The sequence below is a fragment of the Trachypithecus francoisi genome, unplaced genomic scaffold, assembly GCF_009764315.1.
Source record: "Trachypithecus francoisi isolate TF-2019V2 unplaced genomic scaffold, Tfra_2.0 Contig01579, whole genome shotgun sequence".
NCBI classification, from domain to species: Eukaryota; Metazoa; Chordata; class Mammalia; order Primates; family Cercopithecidae; genus Trachypithecus; species Trachypithecus francoisi.
In genome coordinates, this window is record NW_022681442.1 from 28,060,807 (window position 1) to 28,079,542 (window position 18,736).

The window sequence follows — 18,736 nt, forward strand, 5'->3', positions numbered from 1 at the left end:
TGAAGCAATGGTTCCATCTTGCTCTTGTCTGGGCCCCCGAGCCTGGTATTCAGAAAATGTCATTTCAGCAGAGAACTGATTGGACGTGGCTGCGGCAGTCCTGAAGAGCCCATAGAAGAAAAGTTTGAATTCCCCAGAATCAGCCCATTCTTGCATTAATTTCAAAACATAGTTGAGTGCCTACTGTGTGTGCCAGGCACCAGTGGCAGTGATACAGCAGTAAGCAAGAGAGACGGTAAAAGATACAGACAAGCAAACAGGCCTGGCAGCTAGTGTGATCAGTGCGAGGATGGTGAAGCCCAGGGCAGCCAGAGAGGGACAGCAGAAGCCATCTAACCCACCCGGTGGTCAGGGAAGGCTTTCTAGAATAGGCGAAGCTAAGCCAAGACCTGAAGGATGAGCCCAATGATGGCAACCATAGTACTCAAGCATTACCTCAAATAAGGAATTAGGACACGGAGAGTTAAGCTTTGAGACCCAGGGAGCCAAGACAAAGTCTAATTCCAGAGTCTATGCCTCAGCTACAGTGCATTCTATCCTGCCTGTCTTTCCTCTTCCCTCCTTGCACTCCAGGTCCCCCCAGATGCTGCTGGAGAATTCCAGAGGCCTGCTGGGCTGTACCAGCGTCAGCATGTGGGTTGGGTTTCCATAGCCCAGTGGGACCCCCAGGCCTCTCAGCCTCTCAGGTTCCATAGCCAGGCCAAGACAGGGGGCCTGGGGGTCCCTGCGGACCCAGACAGAGCTCCCCCTGTGTCCCTTGGACAGACTGGCTGGTGGAGAAAGCTCCCCCTCTTCTCAAGCACCTGAGTTTCCTGGGCTGCAGGGAAAGGACTCTGTCCCAAAGATGTCCTTTCAGAACACAGGAGAGATTGCCCTAGACCTGTAAAGCATGTCCACCACTCACTCCTGGCCTGTTGCCTGTTTTGGTAAAACAAAGGAGGACCTCTGAGATGGGGAAGTCCACCTGCAGCAGGGTGGATGGGGGCTAAGAGGCCAAGTCAGGAGCGCCCCCATTCAAGGCCCACTGGCAACGGTGTGACCAGGGCAGTGGGAACGGGAAACAGCCAGGTGGGGAGGTCCTGGAAACATCCAGGAAATAAGGCCAAGACCACCTGCCTCAGAAACTTCTAGGGGGGTCTTGAGCAACACCCGGGAAGGAAGAGGGCTTCCCAGGGCTCAAAGCCCAGGACAAATGGAATGGAATTTTTTCTTCCCAGCAACTTTAGCTCTCCAAGAGAAGGATCCACATTGGAGGTAGCAAGAGAGAAACAGAGGAGGGGTGTGGGTGGCAGCCCTATATAGACACAGATGTTTCTCAGGCAGAGGTCAACCCAGCCAGGGGTGAAGGACAGCCCCTCTGGGTCCCAGCCCCTCAGCACAGCACAAGGGAGACAGCTGCACTGCTTCAGATCCTGGCTTGCCACATGTCTTTGCCACTGCCTGGCCTAGGTAAGAGCTGGCCTACAAGGAGGGGGGCTGTTGGCCCAACCTGGCCCATCTCCCACCCCACAGAGCCACACGCCAACCCCCAGGGACCCAGATTTAACATGTCCCACTCGATGTGTGCTCACTCTCCCCAGGGGCCGCTCAGCACACGTTAAGATCCAATTGGCACTAATTGGACGAAGCTGGCAGTGCCCAGGGCAGCCTGAGTCCTGTCACCATGGATTTGACTCACCAGGCAATGGCTGTGGGTGTCTACGGAGCCCACCATTAGTGTCATTTTGGGAAGCTCAAGTGAACATGGATGGTGCTTTCTGAGTCAACATCACTGTCTGGCCAAAGTTTGCAGCCAGAGACCTAGAGCTTATAAGTGACTTATCCACAAATAGTCTTACATCCAGGCCAGGGCTGAAGCCTGGGCCTCCCAAGTGTCAGTTCAGAGGTTGCTCTACTGGCCTCTTCATCTGCTGATGGCCCCAGGAAGTCTTCTCTAGAAGAGGAAGGAGGTCTAGCTCTTCCCTTCCTCCCAGGGTACAAGACCTCCACCCTGATCATCAAACCCTGCCCAAGGAGGGAACCTCAACCCAATTCTAGAATACTGGGCTCCAAAATGGACTCTTGGCCACAAGACTCAAACACAATCACAAATCCTGAACCCTGAAATGGAAACCTGCCCTCCAGGAATGGAACCCTCACCCCAACCTGCAACCCACACCCCAAAACGGGAGCCTCAAGATCAGCCCAGAATCTTGCCTGCAGAAATAGCACCTTTACCCCAAAATACCACCTCATGCCTCAGGAACTGAGAACCTTAGCATCAGACAGGAAACCTCCACTTTCAGAACAAGTCCTGAATCTTGGCGAGGGATCTATCTCTTCAAAAGTCAATCCAGCCTCTTCTTATATACTACTGAGCCGCACAATGACATTTTGTTCAATGACAGATCACATATAAGACAATGATCCCATAAGATTATGATGAAGCTGAAAAATTCCTATCACCCACTGATGTCGTAGCCATGATAACATCATCGTGCAATGCATTACGTTACCTTTTCTATGGTTAGATGCATAAATACTCACCCTTGTGTTACCACTGCCTGTGGTATCCAGCACAGTAATGCTATATAGGTTTGTAGCCAAGGAGCAATAGGCCACACCACATAGCCTGGACATGCAGGAGGCTACACCATCTAGGTTTGTGTAAGTGCACTCTGTGCTGTTCCCCTATGATGAAATCGCCTAACAACACAGTTCTCAGAATGTGTCCCCATTGTTAAGCCACACACAACTGTATTTGGTTTCTTTTTTTTCTTTTTTTTTTCTTTTGAGACAAGAGTCTCGCTCTGTCCCCCAGGCTGCTGGAGTGCAGTGGTGCGATCTTGGCTCACTGCAGCCTCTGCTTCCTGGGTTCAAATGATTCTTCTGCCTCAACCTCCTGAGTAGCTGGGACTACAGGTGTGCGCCACCATACCCAGCTAATTTTTTTTTTTTTGTATTTTTTTTTTTTTTTTTTTTGAGGCGGAGTCTCGCTCTGTCACCCAGGCTGGAGTGCAGTGGCCGGATCTCAGCTCACTGCAAGCTCCGCCTCCCGGGTTTACGCCATTCTCCTGCCTCAGCCTCCCGAGTAGCTGGGACTACAGGCACCCGCCACCTCGCCCGGCTAGTTTTTGTATTTTTAGTAGAGACGGGGTTTCACCGTGTTAGCCAGGATGGTCTCGATCTCCTGACCTCGTGATCCGCCCGTCTCGGCCTCCCAAAGTGCTGGGATTACAGGCTTGAGCCACCGCGCCCGGCCTTTTTTTGTATTTTTAATAAAGATGGGATTTCGCCATGTTGGCCGGGCTGGTCTCAAACTCCTGACCTCAGGTGATCCACCCGCCTCAACCTTGTGTTAAGGAGGTGAAGCTAAGGCAAAGCCACCCAAAGTGCTGAGATTACAGGCATGAGCCACCGCACCCAACCCTGTATTTGGTTTCTTTAACACAACCTCAACTTGGGGGATCAGATGAGGAAACCCAAGATCCCTAAAACAGTTTCTTTTATATTTTGCAGTGAAGGAGGCAGGACTCCCTCATGCACGCAGAGCCCTAGTTTCCCAGCGGGCTGCCCTCTGAGGCTGAAACGTTCACCTGAGTGACATTCTGCTCCCTCATGACCTATCCCAACCGCTTCCTCCAACCCCTGGGCCCACATCAGGGTCTGCAGTCTGGCTGGTCTCCTCAGTCCCACAGATCTGCAAACGCCAGCCTCAGAAAGGGAAAACCCCTTCTGCCCCTCTCGGGCACTGGCTAAGCCCTCTCAGCCCTCCAAAGAGGGGGTTTCCTGCATGGGACTTGAGGAGGTGTGGGTGAGAAAGTCTGTCCACCCAGACAGGGCTGGCACTCCATTGAGTCCAAAGTCTGCCTTTGTCCCTCAGGGCTGGAAGAGAAGTCAGGGCGCTCAGAGACAGAAAGAGGTCCTGGCTGTATCCTGAGGATGAGACTCGAGAATGGATGTCACCCTAATGCTGATTCAAAGAGGCCCCAGGAAGAGGCCCAGGAAGAATCTGAACAAGATTTGGAAGATCGGACTTTCACAGTCCTGTGGAAATTCGGACTCAGTGTCTCCTCTGTGAAGTGTGCTGTGAATCCTGTCATGGGAGAGGAGGGAGTTGGTTACATGCTTTTCAAATTCGAGGGACCTGACCCTGTGAGAGGTCCCCAAGCCCAGGGGTGGATACAAACAGACGTTTCCTCCTCTCGCCACTTTCCCAGCTGTTGCCTGGTTCTCAGCCACTCTTCCGCATTCTGTTTTACTACAGGGCCATCCATCCAGTCCCTCTTGCTTGTCCATCTCTTGACAGTTTTATAATTTAATAAGTGCTGAGCCCCAGGGTGGGGGTCTGGGGCTTTGATCTCCACTCTGGGAAAGCCAGAGCAACCTTGGCCTGTCCCGACTGATTTATGGCCACCTTTCAGGGGCTTGTGTGTGTGTGGCTGGGAACTGGCACCCACAGGGAGGGGAGCCACCTGAGAAAGCCTGGCCAGGGCAGGGCTGCAGGTCCCTGGCAGAGAAGAAGCCAGGTGCACATCACACCACAGGTGCTGCCTCTACCCTCCTGGGAGCCACCTGTGATAGGCAGAGGGGACATTAATAATTGATGGTGTCCCAAGGGATAGGGATGGAACCAACAGCTCAGGCCCTGCCCAGCCTGGTCACCTGTCTCTCTTCCTGGCTCTAAAACCTCACACCCATGGCAGGAGCACAGGTCCCAAGTGTGCATACACTGACCTTCCACAGAGCCCCCAGGTGCACGTTCACCACTGCCGTTCAGAGATGGCACAAGCAGCTCCCCAGCAGCTCCCTCTCCTGGACGCATCTCCAAAGCTTCAAGTCGACCTTCTAAAGTATCTCCCAAGTCAATCTGCTTGCCTGCCCAACTCTGACAACTCTGCACACCTCTCTCCTTGCATACAGGACTGCAGTGGACTCCTGCCTGGTCCCTCTCCACCCCTCCCCATCTCTTGCCCCAAGAGCCTGCTAGCACATCTAAGTGATCCAGTCATTCTTCTGTTTAAGGCTTTTCAATGGTTCCCCTCAGGCATCACACTCCAAGCAGAGCGTTTGCATCACATTTGGGGCCAGGACTTGTCCCCCTCAGGTGTTCCTCTGGAGTCAGCTTCCAGCAGCTCCTAAGAGCATCATCCTGCAAGGTCTGAGCCTCGGGATCTTGTTACTGCTTGGTCCAATCCAGCTGTATGACCTTGGGCAGGTCTGGGGCCAAGGGGACCTGAGATGAGAAAGCAGGTAGGGCAAAACAATCTCCATGATACATTTAGGTTCTGATGTTTGAAACAGTGGCCACTGGCCCTTCAACCAGGCACCAAGCACAGGCCTGACCACCTGCCATACCTTCTCCCCTCATGAAGAATGTGTTTAAAGGAACATTAGCTGGAAAGAGCATGGCAAGAAAAGGAAAAGAAAGCAGAAGTGGGCCGGGCACGGTGGCTCACACCTGTAATCCCAGTACTTTGGGAGGCCGAGGTGGGCAGATCACTTGAGGTCAGGAGTTCAAGACCAGCCTGGCCAATATGGTGAAACCCTGTCTCTACTAAAAATACAAAAATTAGCTGGGCGTGGTGGTGCACACCTGTAGTCACAGCTACTTGGGAGGCTGAAGCATGAGAATCACTTGAACCTGGGAGGCAGAGGTTGCAGTGAGCCAAGACTATACCACTACACTCCAGCCTGGGCGACAGAGTGAGACTCCGTCTGAAAAAAAAGAAAAAGAAAAAAAAGAAAGACAGCAGACGTGGAGGAGGAGGAGGAGGAGGAAGAAGAAGGGAGGACCCTTCTGCCAATAGGGACCGATTGAATTGGACAAGGCAGGGCCGTGAGTATGTCAGGAAAGAGACCATGCCCAGTACTCACCTCTCAATTCTCCATACCCAGCACCATGCCTGACTCAGAGCAGGCACCAACACATGAAATGAATCAGCTGGAATATCCTTACAGCCTCATTCTACCCTGATCGGGCCAGAGTGCCTCCTCCCCTCCCTCTCAGGGGCACTTGGACACCTACACTTGGACACACATATTCTGGACTGCCTCATGCCCTGGAGAACATCAGCCTCTCAGAGGACACCAGGCAGGGGCTGGGGCAAGCCAAGTAGGAAGGATGAAGGTGAAAGCCAAGAGCATGTGGACCTGCCATCATCTTAATCCTAGCAACCTCGCCTGTCAACATTCTCACTTTTCCGTCCTCACCCCAACCGCTGGAGCAGCCAGGATGGCATTCTAGGGCAACAAGGCTAAAGAAGGCCATCCAAGTAACCCAGCAGACATACTTCCCTCCTCTGTCCCCCCATCCCAAGAAGCGTCCTCTCTCCTCCTCCTCCCCTGTCCCTACACAGACAGTCTATGACCAGCAATGTACTTCCATGGACAGAATGAGTGAGAAGGGGGTGGGACACCTCTGAGAAGCAAGGAAGCAGCTACTTAATGATTTTTTGCTGAAAGTTCCTTGGCTAGGAGGGCTGGGGTGACTCTGGCCAGGGCTCAGCCCCGTTGTACCCGGCAGCAGTTCTGAGCCAGTCCTGAGCTCCTTCTCCTAAGAACACCCTTCATGTGGCCTCCATACCCAGCTCAACTGGGGTAGTACTGCCCCCTCTAGGATGCTTTTTAAGATACAGAAGAGCTGGCTGGACACAGTGGCTCACCCCTGTAAACCCAACACCTTAGGAGGCTAAGGTGGGAAGATCACTTGAGGCCAGGAGTTTGAGACCAGCCTGGGCAATATAGTGAGATCCCATCTCTACAAAAATTTAAAAATTAGCTGGGGCTGAGGGCGATGGCTCACACCTGTAATCTCAACATTTTGAGGGGCCGAGGTGGGCAGATCATCTGAGGTCAGGAATTCAAGACCAGCCTGGCCAACACAGCAAAACCTCGTTTCTACTAAAAAATACAAAAATAAGCCAGGTGTGGTGGTGGGTGCCTGTAATCCCAGCTATTCGGGAGGCTGAGGCAGAATTGCTTGAACCCAGACTCGGAGGTTGCAGTGAGCTGAGATTGCACCAGTGCACTCCAACCTGGGCAGCAAAGCAAGACTCCGTCTACCAAAAAAAAAAAAAAAATTAGCTGGGTTTGGTGTTGTGTGCCTGTAGACCCAGCTACTCAGGAGGCTGAGGTGGGAGGATCGCTTGAGCCCAGAAGGTTGAGGCTGCAGCGAGCCAAGGTCATGTCCGCTGCACTCTAGAGCCTCGGCAACAAGGCAAGACTCTGTCTCTTAAAAAAAAAAAAAAAAAAAAAAAAAGAAGATACAGGAGAGCTATTATTTTTAATGGCACATTGGCATTTGGAGCGGCCAGTGGCATTTAATCGGCAGGGGCCAAGGATGAGAAATGAACAGTTCATGCCTAATATGCTAGTAGCTTCCCATCTGGGAACTGAGGCCAACTCCTACTCATTTTCAGGTCACTTCCTAGAGAAACCTTCCCTGAACCCCAAGACCAAGTCAAGTTCCCCCCTTATAGTTCCCTAGTTTCTCCTTCAAAGCCTTTACCCAGAGATAATTGTTTGGGTAAGAAATTACAGAAATAGTGGAGCAGAACAGTTAAAGATTACGGGGCCTCTGGCCTCCAGGAGGCGGAACGTAACACCCCACCCCTTGTGGAGCGTAAACCCCACCCCTTAAGTGTGGGCTGCACACAGTGACTTCCTTTCAAAGAATGCAATGGAAAGGGGGGAAAGTGTAACTTTAACTGCACAATGGAGAGACCTGACAAGCACTCCCTCAGCCAGGCGCTCAAGGTCAACATCAACAGCAATGAGTCATGTTGACAGCATGTGCCGTGGATATGATGGAAAATGGCACTTTACCTCTGTGGTCTTTCGCTCCAAAACCTAAAACCACAATCTAATCATGAGAAGAACACCACAAAAATCCCAAAAGAGGGACAGTCTACAAATACGTAACCAGTAATCCTCAAAACTGTCAAGGTCATCAAAAGTAAGGAAAGTGTGAGAAATTGTCACAACCAAGAGGAGCCTAAGAAAACATGACGACAGGCCGGGCGCGGTGGCTTCCGCCTGTAACCCCAGCACTCTGGGAGGCCGAGGAGGGCAGATCACAAGGTCAGGAGTTTGAGACCAGCCTGACCAACACAGTGAAACCCCATCTCTCTAAAAATACAAAAATTAGCCAGGCGTGGTGGTGTGTGCCTGCAATCCTAGCTACTCAGGCGGCTGAGGCAGGAGAATCCCTTGAACGTGGAAGGCAGAAATTGCAGTGAGCTGAGATGATGCCACTGTACTCCAGCCTGGGTGACAGAGTGAAACTCTGTCTCCAAAAAGATAAATAAAATAAAAATAAAAAATAAAATACTAGTGCACACCTGTAGTCTCAGCTACTCAGGAGGCTGAGGAGGGAGGATCCATTGAGCCCGGAGGTGAGGCTGCAGTGAGCTGTGATCATGCCACTGCACTCCAACCTGGGCAACAGAACAAGACCCTGTCTCAAAAAAAAAAGTGGGGGGTGGCAGGGAGGGGAGCACAGCATGAGCTCTAGCACACAGATATTAGCAATTGTCATCTCCAGATTCATTTTTATGCGTTTGTCATTTTTGTTCCCATCTGCCTTCCCACTAAAGGGTAAGCTGGAAATGGTGAGAACTGACCTACTGCGTTTCTCACCATATCTGCGTGCCCAGGAGGGTGTCTGGCCCATGGCTGATGGCCGTCAGCTGATGCTTAGTTTGTTAAACAATGAAATGAGCTCTCTCATCCCCCTCTTACCCTCCCCATCAGTGCATCCCACAAACCCCGACTGTCATCCTCAGAGAACTTCAGTTCCCAAGCCCAGTGCCGGAGCCCCGCCTCCCCTTGGAACTGTTACTAGAGCAGAGAAAAAGCCAAGGCCTCCCACCTGCCTCCCAGTGACTCCTGCTTATTCCCTCCTCCTCTTCTCTTAGCCCTTCTTTTTCTCTAAGCTCTGCCCTCTTACCCCCTACAAGTGTCAACACCTGCTCATTTCCCAAAGCCATCCGGGGAATGACTCCTGATAAGCATCTTTTAATAAACTCTGGAGCTGGATCTGTCATCCAGAAGCTATATTCTCCCTCTCCCCAGTCCCCCTACCACCTCCCACTTCCTGGGCTGGCCCACTAGCGCCTCTGGTCTGGCCAGGTGGGACCCACAGGCTCCACAGGGCCTTTGGACTCAGGCTTGCTGGAAATGGCCAAAAGGCGGCCCAGGCTGTTTCTGAAGCTGGCCCTCCTATCCGCCTGCTTGTCTCAGCAGTCGGGGCCAGTTCTGCCCGTGCCACCCAGCCTGATGCTGGCCAGTTCACTTCCCTCCATCCCTGAGGCAGTTTTCCCAGGCGTTACCAAGGAGACCACTTGCATCCTGCCCAGGGTTGCCAAAGCAACGGGCTCAGCGTGAAGCAGCCCCTCAGCTCTAGCCCCTGGGTGTGCAGGTCCAGGAACGAGACAGGCACAAACTAACAGGAAACAGGCAGCCCTAGCATGCCCTGGGCAGTGCCTAGCTCCCCCCTCCTTCCTACCCTCACTCTTCCTCCTTCTCTTACCGCTTTTGCTCATCCTGCCTCCATTTTGGGCTCTGTGATTTAGAACCAATGCCTGTGCCTCACTGTGCACACCTTGGAAGCAAGCACATGCCATCTGCTATGGACTGAATTTTACCTGCCCCTCAATATTCATATATTGAAACCCTAATATGCAATATGATATGACTATATTTGGAGATAGGGCCTTTAGGAGGTAATTAAGGTTAAATAAGGTCAGAGGGGTGAGGTCCTGATCTGATAGGATTAGTGGCTTTATAATAAGAGGAAGAGAGAAAGATCACTCTCGCTCCATATGCACTTGCCAAGAACAGGCCATGTGAGGTCACAGCAAGAAGGAGCCACCTGAAAGCCAGGAAGAGGGCCCTCAATGGAACCTGACTGTGCTGGCACCTCGATCTCAGACTTCCAGCCTCCAGGACTCTAAGACAATGCATTTCCATTGCTTAAGCCATCCAGTCTGTAGTATTTTGTTATGGCAGAACAAGCAGACCAAGACACCATCCCAGAGGGCCCATGAAAAGAGTCCTAATATGGAGAAATTCTCCCCCAAGATCAGTTTGCTCCCTGATCAGCTTCGGTGTCCTGGGTAGAAATCCCAGCCCTGCTCTTTCCTAGCTCAGTGTTTCTGGGCAGCACTCTTCACATCCTTTAGTCTCGGCTTTCTCATGTAAAAAATGGGAACAATAAGAGCCTGGCACAGTGGTGTGCACCTGCAGTCCCAGGAGGCTGAATCAGGAGGATCACTTGAGCCCAGGAGTTCAAATCTAGCCTGGGTAACATAAAGAGACTCTATCGCTACAATAAATAAATAATGGCCAGGCGTGGTGGCTCACACCTGTAGTCCCAGCACTTTGGGAGGCCGAGACGGGCGGATCTCCTGAGGTCAGGAGTTTGAGACCAGCCTGGCCAACATGGTGAAACCCTGTCTCTACTAACAATACAAAAATTAGCTGGACTTTGGTGGCGGGTGCCTGTAATCCCAGCTACTCAGGAGGCTGGGGCAGGAGAATCACTTGAACCCGGGAGGCAGAGGTTGCAGTAAGTCGAGATTGCGCCATTGCACTCCAGCCTGGGTGGCAAGAGCAAAACTCCGTCTCAAAATAATAATAATAAATAATAAAATGGGAATAATACCTACCTCTCCTTTTGGGAAGATTAAATGAATTTATTTACATTAATATTCCTAGCATCAGAACTTGGGCTTCTTAAAAATCCTTTCATTGCTGGTTTTTTCTTTTTTCTGCCTGTGAGCAAGAGTCCTACTGCCCATAGCTGTGGGTTGGGAATGCTTCCAGACTTGCCCATGGGAACCCCAGATGAGCAGGTCAGCTTGGCTGTCACACCCAGCCCTTTCAGCTTGGCCTAGGACAGAAGACTGACAGCCTCTGTGAACCTCTCAGCAGCTCCAGATGCCTCATCCCCTCCTCTCCCCAGCCTGCCTTCCACCGCCGTTGGTGTTGTTGAACACCACAAAAGCCGTCCATGGCTCTCAATGCCTACAGGATAAAATCTAACTTCCTCGTCCTAATATCATAGGCCTTCCAAGATATGACCCCAGCCTACCTTCAAAGATTGACCTGTTAACCTTCCCACTGGGGTCCCCACATCCAGGCAAGAGGACTGCTCACCATCCCTGAACACACCCTGTGTTTCTCTGCCTCTGTGCCTTTGCTGCCAGCCCACTCACCAAGACGCCCTTCTAGCTCCCCTCCAAATTTCCCCCATCCAACTCTGGGCTCTCCCCCTCTAGAAGCCTAGTCCCACTTCCTCCAACTTTGCCAGAGTAGGACTGTTCTGAGGCCCCAGAGTCACAACAGTTCTCAGATCTTGACGATCTTGTTAAACGCGCAGGTTTGAGGGCCCCATCCCCAATTTATTCTGAATCGAGGGTCTGAGCTGGGGGCTGGGAACCTGCAGGGTAGACATGCTTCCAGCCAACGCTGATGCAGGCAGTAGAAAAACCTCACTCTGAGAAACACTGGCCCCAAAGAACTGCAAGCTTCCTCCAAAGTGTCTGATGGATCTACTGTCTAAAACCCTGAAGAAAGCGTAAGGGGAGGAGGCTGGGAATTCCAGACTAGCACGGCCCTCCTGATCCTCTGGTTAGCCAAGGGAGAAAGCATCAAGAACCCCATGGTGTGCCCTTTCCCAGCCCTGGGGCTCTGTCCAGAGACTCAAAAATTACTCCCCCATCTCTCTCCCACAATGAAAGATAGAGCCCACCCAAGACTAAATGTTACAGGGGCAGGATAATGCTGCAATCACAGTAATAAACTCTCAAGTCTGAGAGCCCTGGCTTTGAAGCCCAGACCCATCAGCTTCTGTGTGGACTGGGATAGGTTACTTAACCTCTCTGAGCCTCTTTTCCCCCATCTGTAAAACAGTGACAATGCTACCTCCTTCCATAGGTTGTTGGGGGGGTATTAATGGAAATAATCCACATATAAGAACTTGGTACATAGTAACCACCCAGTGCATGGTAGCTATTGTAAATATTATCACGATAATTAACATAACAGGGTTCAAAGGTAAAACTGAACTGAAAACCAACAGACCATGCAGGATGGGTGCTCTGGGTTCAACATGCGGCTGACGCAGCCAGTCACTCTGAGGAGGCCACCAGGCACCCCCCAGATCCGTCTGCTGCATTCCCGGGGGCGGAGAGCTGGATGAGCTCACCTAATCTGCAAGCGTCATGACAACCAAGGAAGGAGCCCAGACAAGAGCTGAGGGAAGATCTGTGGGTTGACCAAAGAATGGAGACCTTGAATATCCCATTATGGTAATTGAAGCAGGGAAGGGTATGATGAAGATAGTACTTTGGGAGAATCACTCTGGCAGTATCAAAGGAGGGACCAGAGGCAGAGAAGCCAATTAGGAAGGCAGCTGTGGCAATATCTGAGATGAGGACCCAGATCAAGGAAGTAGCAGCGAGAATGTGAATGCAGAAAAATGGCTAGGGCTGAGCACAGTGGCCCCAGCACTTTGGAAGGCCAAGGCAGGAGATCTGCTTGAGCCCAGGAGTTCCAGACCATCCTGGGCAACATGGCAAGATGCCATCTCTTAAAAAAAACCTACAAAAATAAGCCAGGACTGGTGGTGTGTGTCTGCGGTCCCAGCTACTTGGGAGACTGAGGCAGGAGGATCACTTGAGCCCAAGAAGTTGAGGCTTCAATGAGCCAAGATCACACCACTGCACTCCAGCCAAAAGAAAAGAAAAAGAAGGAAGAGAAGGAGGAAGGGAGGAAAGGCAGGCAGGCAGGCAGGCAGGAAGGGAGGGAGGAAGGAAGGAAGAAGGGAGGGAAGAAGGAAAGGAAGGAAGGAAGGAAGGAAGGAAGGAAGGAAAGAAGGAAGGAAGGAAAGAAGGAAGGGAGGGAGGGAGGGAGAGAGGGAGAGAGGGAGGGAGGAAAAGAAAAATAGCTAAGACCTTGTGCACAGATAAGCCTTCCCCCGCCCCTGCTCTCATCCCCAAAGAGTAGTGAAGAAATTCAGGGTCTACAGACAAGTTCTCATGACTCACTCTGGCCCACCACAAGAATCAAGATCCTTAGTCAACCTTCACAGCTCCTCCTTCAGCCCCCCAGGAGCCTCAGCCGTCATAGAAAAGAGAGTGAAAACAACAGGTGTCTCGCTGGCATCACACCCAGCCAGACATGGAGGGGGACGGCCTTCCTACAGCTGTCACAACCAGTGACTTTGTGAAGTATCCAATTCAAGAAGCACCACTTTTTGAAACATGGGAGGTGTACGTTTAGGTGTATACCCAGAAGAACCCAAAACAGGTGTTCAAACAAAGACTTAGACACAGATGTTCATAGCAACATTATTCATGAAAACCAAAAGGTAGAAACAACCTAAAGTCTTCCAACTGATGAATGGATAAGTGAAATGTGGCATATTCTTACAATAGAATATTATTCAACCACAAAAGGAAAAAAGGTGCACGCTACAACATGGATGAACCTTGAAAAGATTATGTTAAGTAAACGAAGCTTGATACAAAAGGACAAATATTGTATCCTTCCATGTATATGAAATGCCTGGAATAGGCAAGTCCATAGAGACAAAGAGTAGATTTGTGGTTGCCAGGGATTCGGGGGAGAGGGTAACAGGAGTGACTGCTTAATGGGCATGGCGTTTCCTTTTGGAATGATGAAAATATACGGAATTAGGTAGAGGCGGTATTGTAAATGTACTAAATGCCACTGAATTATACATTTTAAAATGACAAATTTCAGGTTATGTAAATTTTACAATAAAAAAAATGGGAGGTAGCCCATCCAGTCTCCATCTATGGGTAACCACTGGGGCTGAATAGCCCTCCCCATGGGCTTTCCTAGGATGCCTGTCCCTCACCACTTAGCACTCAGCAGGCAGGCACTCAGAAAGACCTAGGAAAGGAGGAAAATCTTTATTCTTTGTATTTTTCTCCACGAGGCATGAACCTCCTGTGCACCCTACCCCAGTTACTCTGTGCCCCTCACTGAAAATATATACATAACTTCCATATACATATACTTTATATTACATGTAATATATACATATACGCTCGAGCCCCTCCAAGCCTTTACTATCTGTGCCTTTCCTCCTTCTCCCACACCCTAGGACTCTGATGCATCCCTTGCTGTCTATCCAGTTCCCGCAGTTCCCTCCATGTCCAGCTCAGATCCTCCCAGATGCCCCTTCTCTGACCTCTGCCCACACATCTGGGTTTCGACAGTCCAACCAAGCAAACACTTGATTCCATTCACTCCCTCAGTCATGCCTTTCAAGTAGATCTCCAGCCTGGGAAAGGCCAGGGGTGTCTTACCTCCGAGCTGGGCACATAGGAGCTCCTCGGGCACTGCCTGTTGGTGCTAAGCCCAGAGCTACACCGTGGACCTCTCCCCTGAACACTCCTAGACCAACGCTGTTCAGAACCCAGTGGGAACCACCAGCAGCACAGTGGGGTCAGTATGTTCCCAGGAAGAAGACCAAAGTCTACCACCCGAGAGGCGATGGTGAGGTCCCATGTCATGTCAGTCTGACAGCCAGACCTATCTTAGATCTCTGATCAGTCCCAGGATCCCTAGTATACCAGGTCCCTTCCAGTTGTTTTAATTAAAATGGTGAGGAATCAAGAGATTGCAATTATGTAAGGAGAGAAAAAAAATCAAGACAGTCACTCCACCCCTACTCCCAGGAAATTTCTGGATGAGCACTGATAAGAATTAGAGATGAATTCTGGCTGAGTACATCCCAGCAGAACTCTGGGTAGGCAGTTAACATCACAGCCTATCAGGTCAACACCAACACAATTAGAATGGACTTCTGGCTGACCACTGATACATCAGAGAAGACTCGTAGGTCAATGCTGACACATTTAGAAGGGAATTGGGAATAAACACTAAACAATTACAGAATAAAGGTGATGGCTCTATTAGAGTAGAAAGATCGGAAGCAGTCCCTAGAAGTCAAGCTGAGAAGTCACCAGGATCAGTAGACCCTGGGTGAAGGACAGAGCCAACAACTGGTGGCCTTCATGGGCACACTCTGTCCTTCATTTCAGTCTTAGTAGCAGTGGAATCAAAATTCCCATGGTCACCTAGAGTAGGTGTGTGGTTGGGGGCCCCACTCCTGCCTTCTCCCAAAGACCCTAGCCACAGAGACCTCAGATCCCCACAATTCCAAATTTTAGATTAAAAAGATGCAATTAGTGGGGGGTTCTCTGGGTTTCCGTAGAGACAAGGATGGAGCAAGGCCTTCTCAGGAAGACAGTCTGGGAATATTAAGGGCCAAGTCAACCCTCTGGCCCCCAGCTAACCCCTGCCCCCTGAAGGACAGGGCCCAGTTTTCCCACTTTAATTTGGGCAATTATTCTTTTCCCTCATTATCTCACTTGCAGAGAAGGTTGAGCTGAACGATATTCATAGCTTCATTAGGAATCTGTTTCCAGTGCTCAGAAACAGTCTTCATACTTGCTAACACTGAAAGCTTCTTTCTGATTACAAAAATAATATTGCTTATTATAGAAATTTTAGAAAAATGGAAAATATAAAAAAGAAAAAAAAATCCCATACCATCCCATATCCAGAGGAAATCATTGTTAACCTTTTGGAAACTTTACAAGCATTTTTGCTTGTTTTGTTTTCGTTGGAATTTTTTGCATTCATATCACTTTTTAAACAAAATTGGGATCATACAGTCTTCGCAGCTTTGTATTCTGTCATCATACTGTGAGCATTTTCCAAAGTCATCAAATATTCTTCACAAATATATTTTTTTTTTTTCTTCTGAGACGGAGTCTCCCTCTGTCGCCCAGGCTGGAGTGCAGTGGCCGGATCTCAGCTCACTGCAAGCTCCGCCTCCCGGGTTCGTGCCATTCTCCTGCCTCAGCCTCCCGAGTAGCTGGGACTACAGGCGCCCACCACCTCGCCCGGCTAATTTTTTGTATTTTTAGTAGAGACGGGGTTTCACCATGTTAGCCAGGATGGTCTCGAGCTCCTGACCTCGTAATTCGCCCGTCTCAGCCTCCCAAAGTGCTGGGATTACAGGCTTCAGCCACCGCGCCCGGCCCACAAATATAATTTTAACGACTGCATAGTACTCTACCAAGAGTATATACCACGATTACTGAGCATTTAGGTTATCCACCTAGTATAAATAGCACTGCCATGAACATCCTAGCCTAGTGCCATAAGTATATATGCCTTCATCTCCACTTCCTTAGGATCAATTCCTCTCAGTAAAATTACAAAGTCAACAAATTGATTTTTTTTTTCTTTTTTTTGCGAGACAGAGTCTCGCTCCGTTGCCCAGGCTGGAGTGAGTGCAGTGGCACGATCTCAGCTCACTGCAACCTCCCAGATGCAAGGGATTCTCCTGCCTCTGCCTCCCGAGTAGTTGGGATCATAGGCACGCACCACCATGCCCGGCCAATTTTTGTATGTTTAGTAGAGACGGGGTTTTGCCGCGTTGGCCAGGCTGGTCTGGAACTCCTGACCTCAAGTGATCCACCTGTCTTGGCCTCCCAAAGTGCTGGGATTACAGGTGTGAGCCACCGCACCTGGCCAACAAATTGATAGTTTTAGAGCATCTTGACATACATTGCCATATTAATTTCCAGAAAGACTCAACAAACCCATTGATTTTCCTGAGCCAAGTGAGAGCTAAAGTTTTGAAAGAGCTGGAGTATTAGAATGCAGGACAGTGGTCCCGTCTCTCCTTCTCTTCCCTGGTCTTAAAAGTTAACTGTTCAGCAAAAGAAGGAACAGAATTCCAAGTCAAAAGGTAGGGGTCTACAGCCTAGCACCTAGCGCTGAGGTCTGACTGGCTTTGGGAACCTGAAGCGAGCCTTGGTTCTCCTCATCTGTAAAATGGGTATAGTGTGATTAGCTCTGCTCTGCTGACTACCCCAAGCAGTATTCACGCCCGCTGAAAACGTGTTTGAGAAAGTTCGATGCCTTGTGTTAAAGGGCACTATTGTTATCCTTCCCGAAGGAATTTAGTAGGGTCTGAGGGCCCAGGAGGACCCAGCAGTGTCTTCCAGAGGTCAGAGACAGCACTGGAAAGTCCAAGACAGGAATGGCAGGCTCGGAACGGGGAGACTGGGCCTAGGGCCACCCTGAGGGTGCTGAATGGATCTGGGCCGATGGAGAGCAAAGACATTCCTGGTAAATGTCCCTCTGTTTCAAGGCTGCCAACCCCTCTTTTCTAGGGCTCTGACTGGATATCTGGTCTTTGGGAAAACCAGAAATCAAACTAATTCAAAGGATGCGAAAAGCCAACGGCTACAAAGGACCCCAGGAACCAGCAGCTCTGAGCCTTTATTCCAGTCTGCTGTAAGCCTGTCCTGAATTTTTAAAACTCTCCCATTGGAAATGCAACTAGTGCTCCCAGCCTGGTCTCTCCAGCCCTAGGGCCGATGGAAAGGAGACCGACCGAGGTGCCTCCCTGAAGACTGACGACCCAAGCTTCCCTCCTCACTCCCCACTCCCCTATCGACCTGGCAAACGTCCTTTCCCACTTCTTCAGACTCGCCTAACACCATGGCCTAAGGGGACTCCACTGACGTTCCCAGTGCCAGCAGACAGAACTGCGCAGACCCCGCGGGACGCCATCCTCCATCACCATCATCGCCGGCTGCCCTCCACCCCCAGCCCACTCCACAGCCAGAGGTGCATCTCCGGCCTCCAGACCCGCACAACAGGTGGCGTCTGCCCGTCCTCCCCAACCACACCTCCCTGGCCCTCCACCTGCGCCCCAGTCCTCCAGCTGCGCCCGGCCGGGGAGCCTACCTTTGAGGTTCTGGGGGTGGCCCCGTGGCGCGCGGCTCGGGTTTCCTCGGGGCAGCGAGGGGATACTGGAGAAGTTGTTACCCATGGCATCCGGCCCCAGGGGGTTCGGCGCTCGCGGGTGGGGGCGAGGCCGGGCAGGAGCGGAGGTGCGGTGTGCGAGTGTGCGCGTGCGGGTGCGCGCCGCCGGGGGAGGGCCCTGCTGGGGCTGCGGCCGGGGGCGGGCGGGCCTCTTCTCTGCTTCCTTTCTCGGGACTTCGCGGTCCTTGGCGGGTCCCGCCCGCCGCGGGTGTCCTGGCGCGAGCGGGGCTACCTGCCTCCCATGCCCCGTGGCGGGAGCGGGGGCCACAAGCAGGGCCCTGGGCCGGGGCCGGGGCCGCCCGGGGCTCCCCGCTTCCTCCCCGGGAAGCTCGGGTTCCGGCTGGGGGTGGGCGGCGCGGCGGCTCCGGCGCGCTCCCCCCGGGCCATAGAGTCAGGGCCCCCGGCGTGGGTGTTCGGCGGCTCCGAGGCAGGCTCGGTCACCGCCCCGCGGGGACGGCCGCGGCGACGATGTGCTTGGCTCCCTCCGGCCCGCGGGTCTGCATAGAGCGGGGCTCGGCGGAGCGCGGGGCGTGCTGGGCGCTCCCGACGCAGCTGGTATCCCCCGACCGCCGCGGTGCCGCCCGCGCCGGGTCCCTCCTGCGACCGCCGCCCCCGCCCCCCGCCCCGGCAGTCGCCAGGATTCCCTCGCTCCGGTTGTTATGGTGACAGCTGCGCCGGTGAATGAGCGTCTTAGTGACACGCGCGCGCCCGCTAGGCCAGATGTGACCCCGGGGCGCGCCGCGTTCCCGTGGCCGCAAGCTCTCGGCGGCGCGGGTCCGGGTAAGACATCAGGCGAGGATGGTGGCCTCCGGGGCTGGCCTTATTCCCAGCACGGAACCATGGAACTTGCACTTGAAAACAAGGGGAGCAG

At 51.9% G+C, this 18,736-nt stretch overlaps 1 protein-coding gene across 1 annotated transcript in view; it reads right to left on the minus strand.

Annotated features, from left to right (window-relative positions):
* The window catches only part of NEURL1 (neuralized E3 ubiquitin protein ligase 1), a 101,727-nt gene extending 83,176 nt beyond the window's left edge, over positions 1 to 18,551 (minus strand). Inside the window, exon 1 of the mRNA XM_033183858.1 lies at positions 17,788 to 18,551. Within this exon, the coding sequence (XP_033039749.1) occupies positions 17,788 to 17,872 (85 nt within the window). The 5' untranslated portion in view covers positions 17,873 to 18,551. The remainder of the gene's footprint in view (positions 1 to 17,787) is intronic.
* Positions 18,552 to 18,736: the final 185 nt, after the last annotated feature.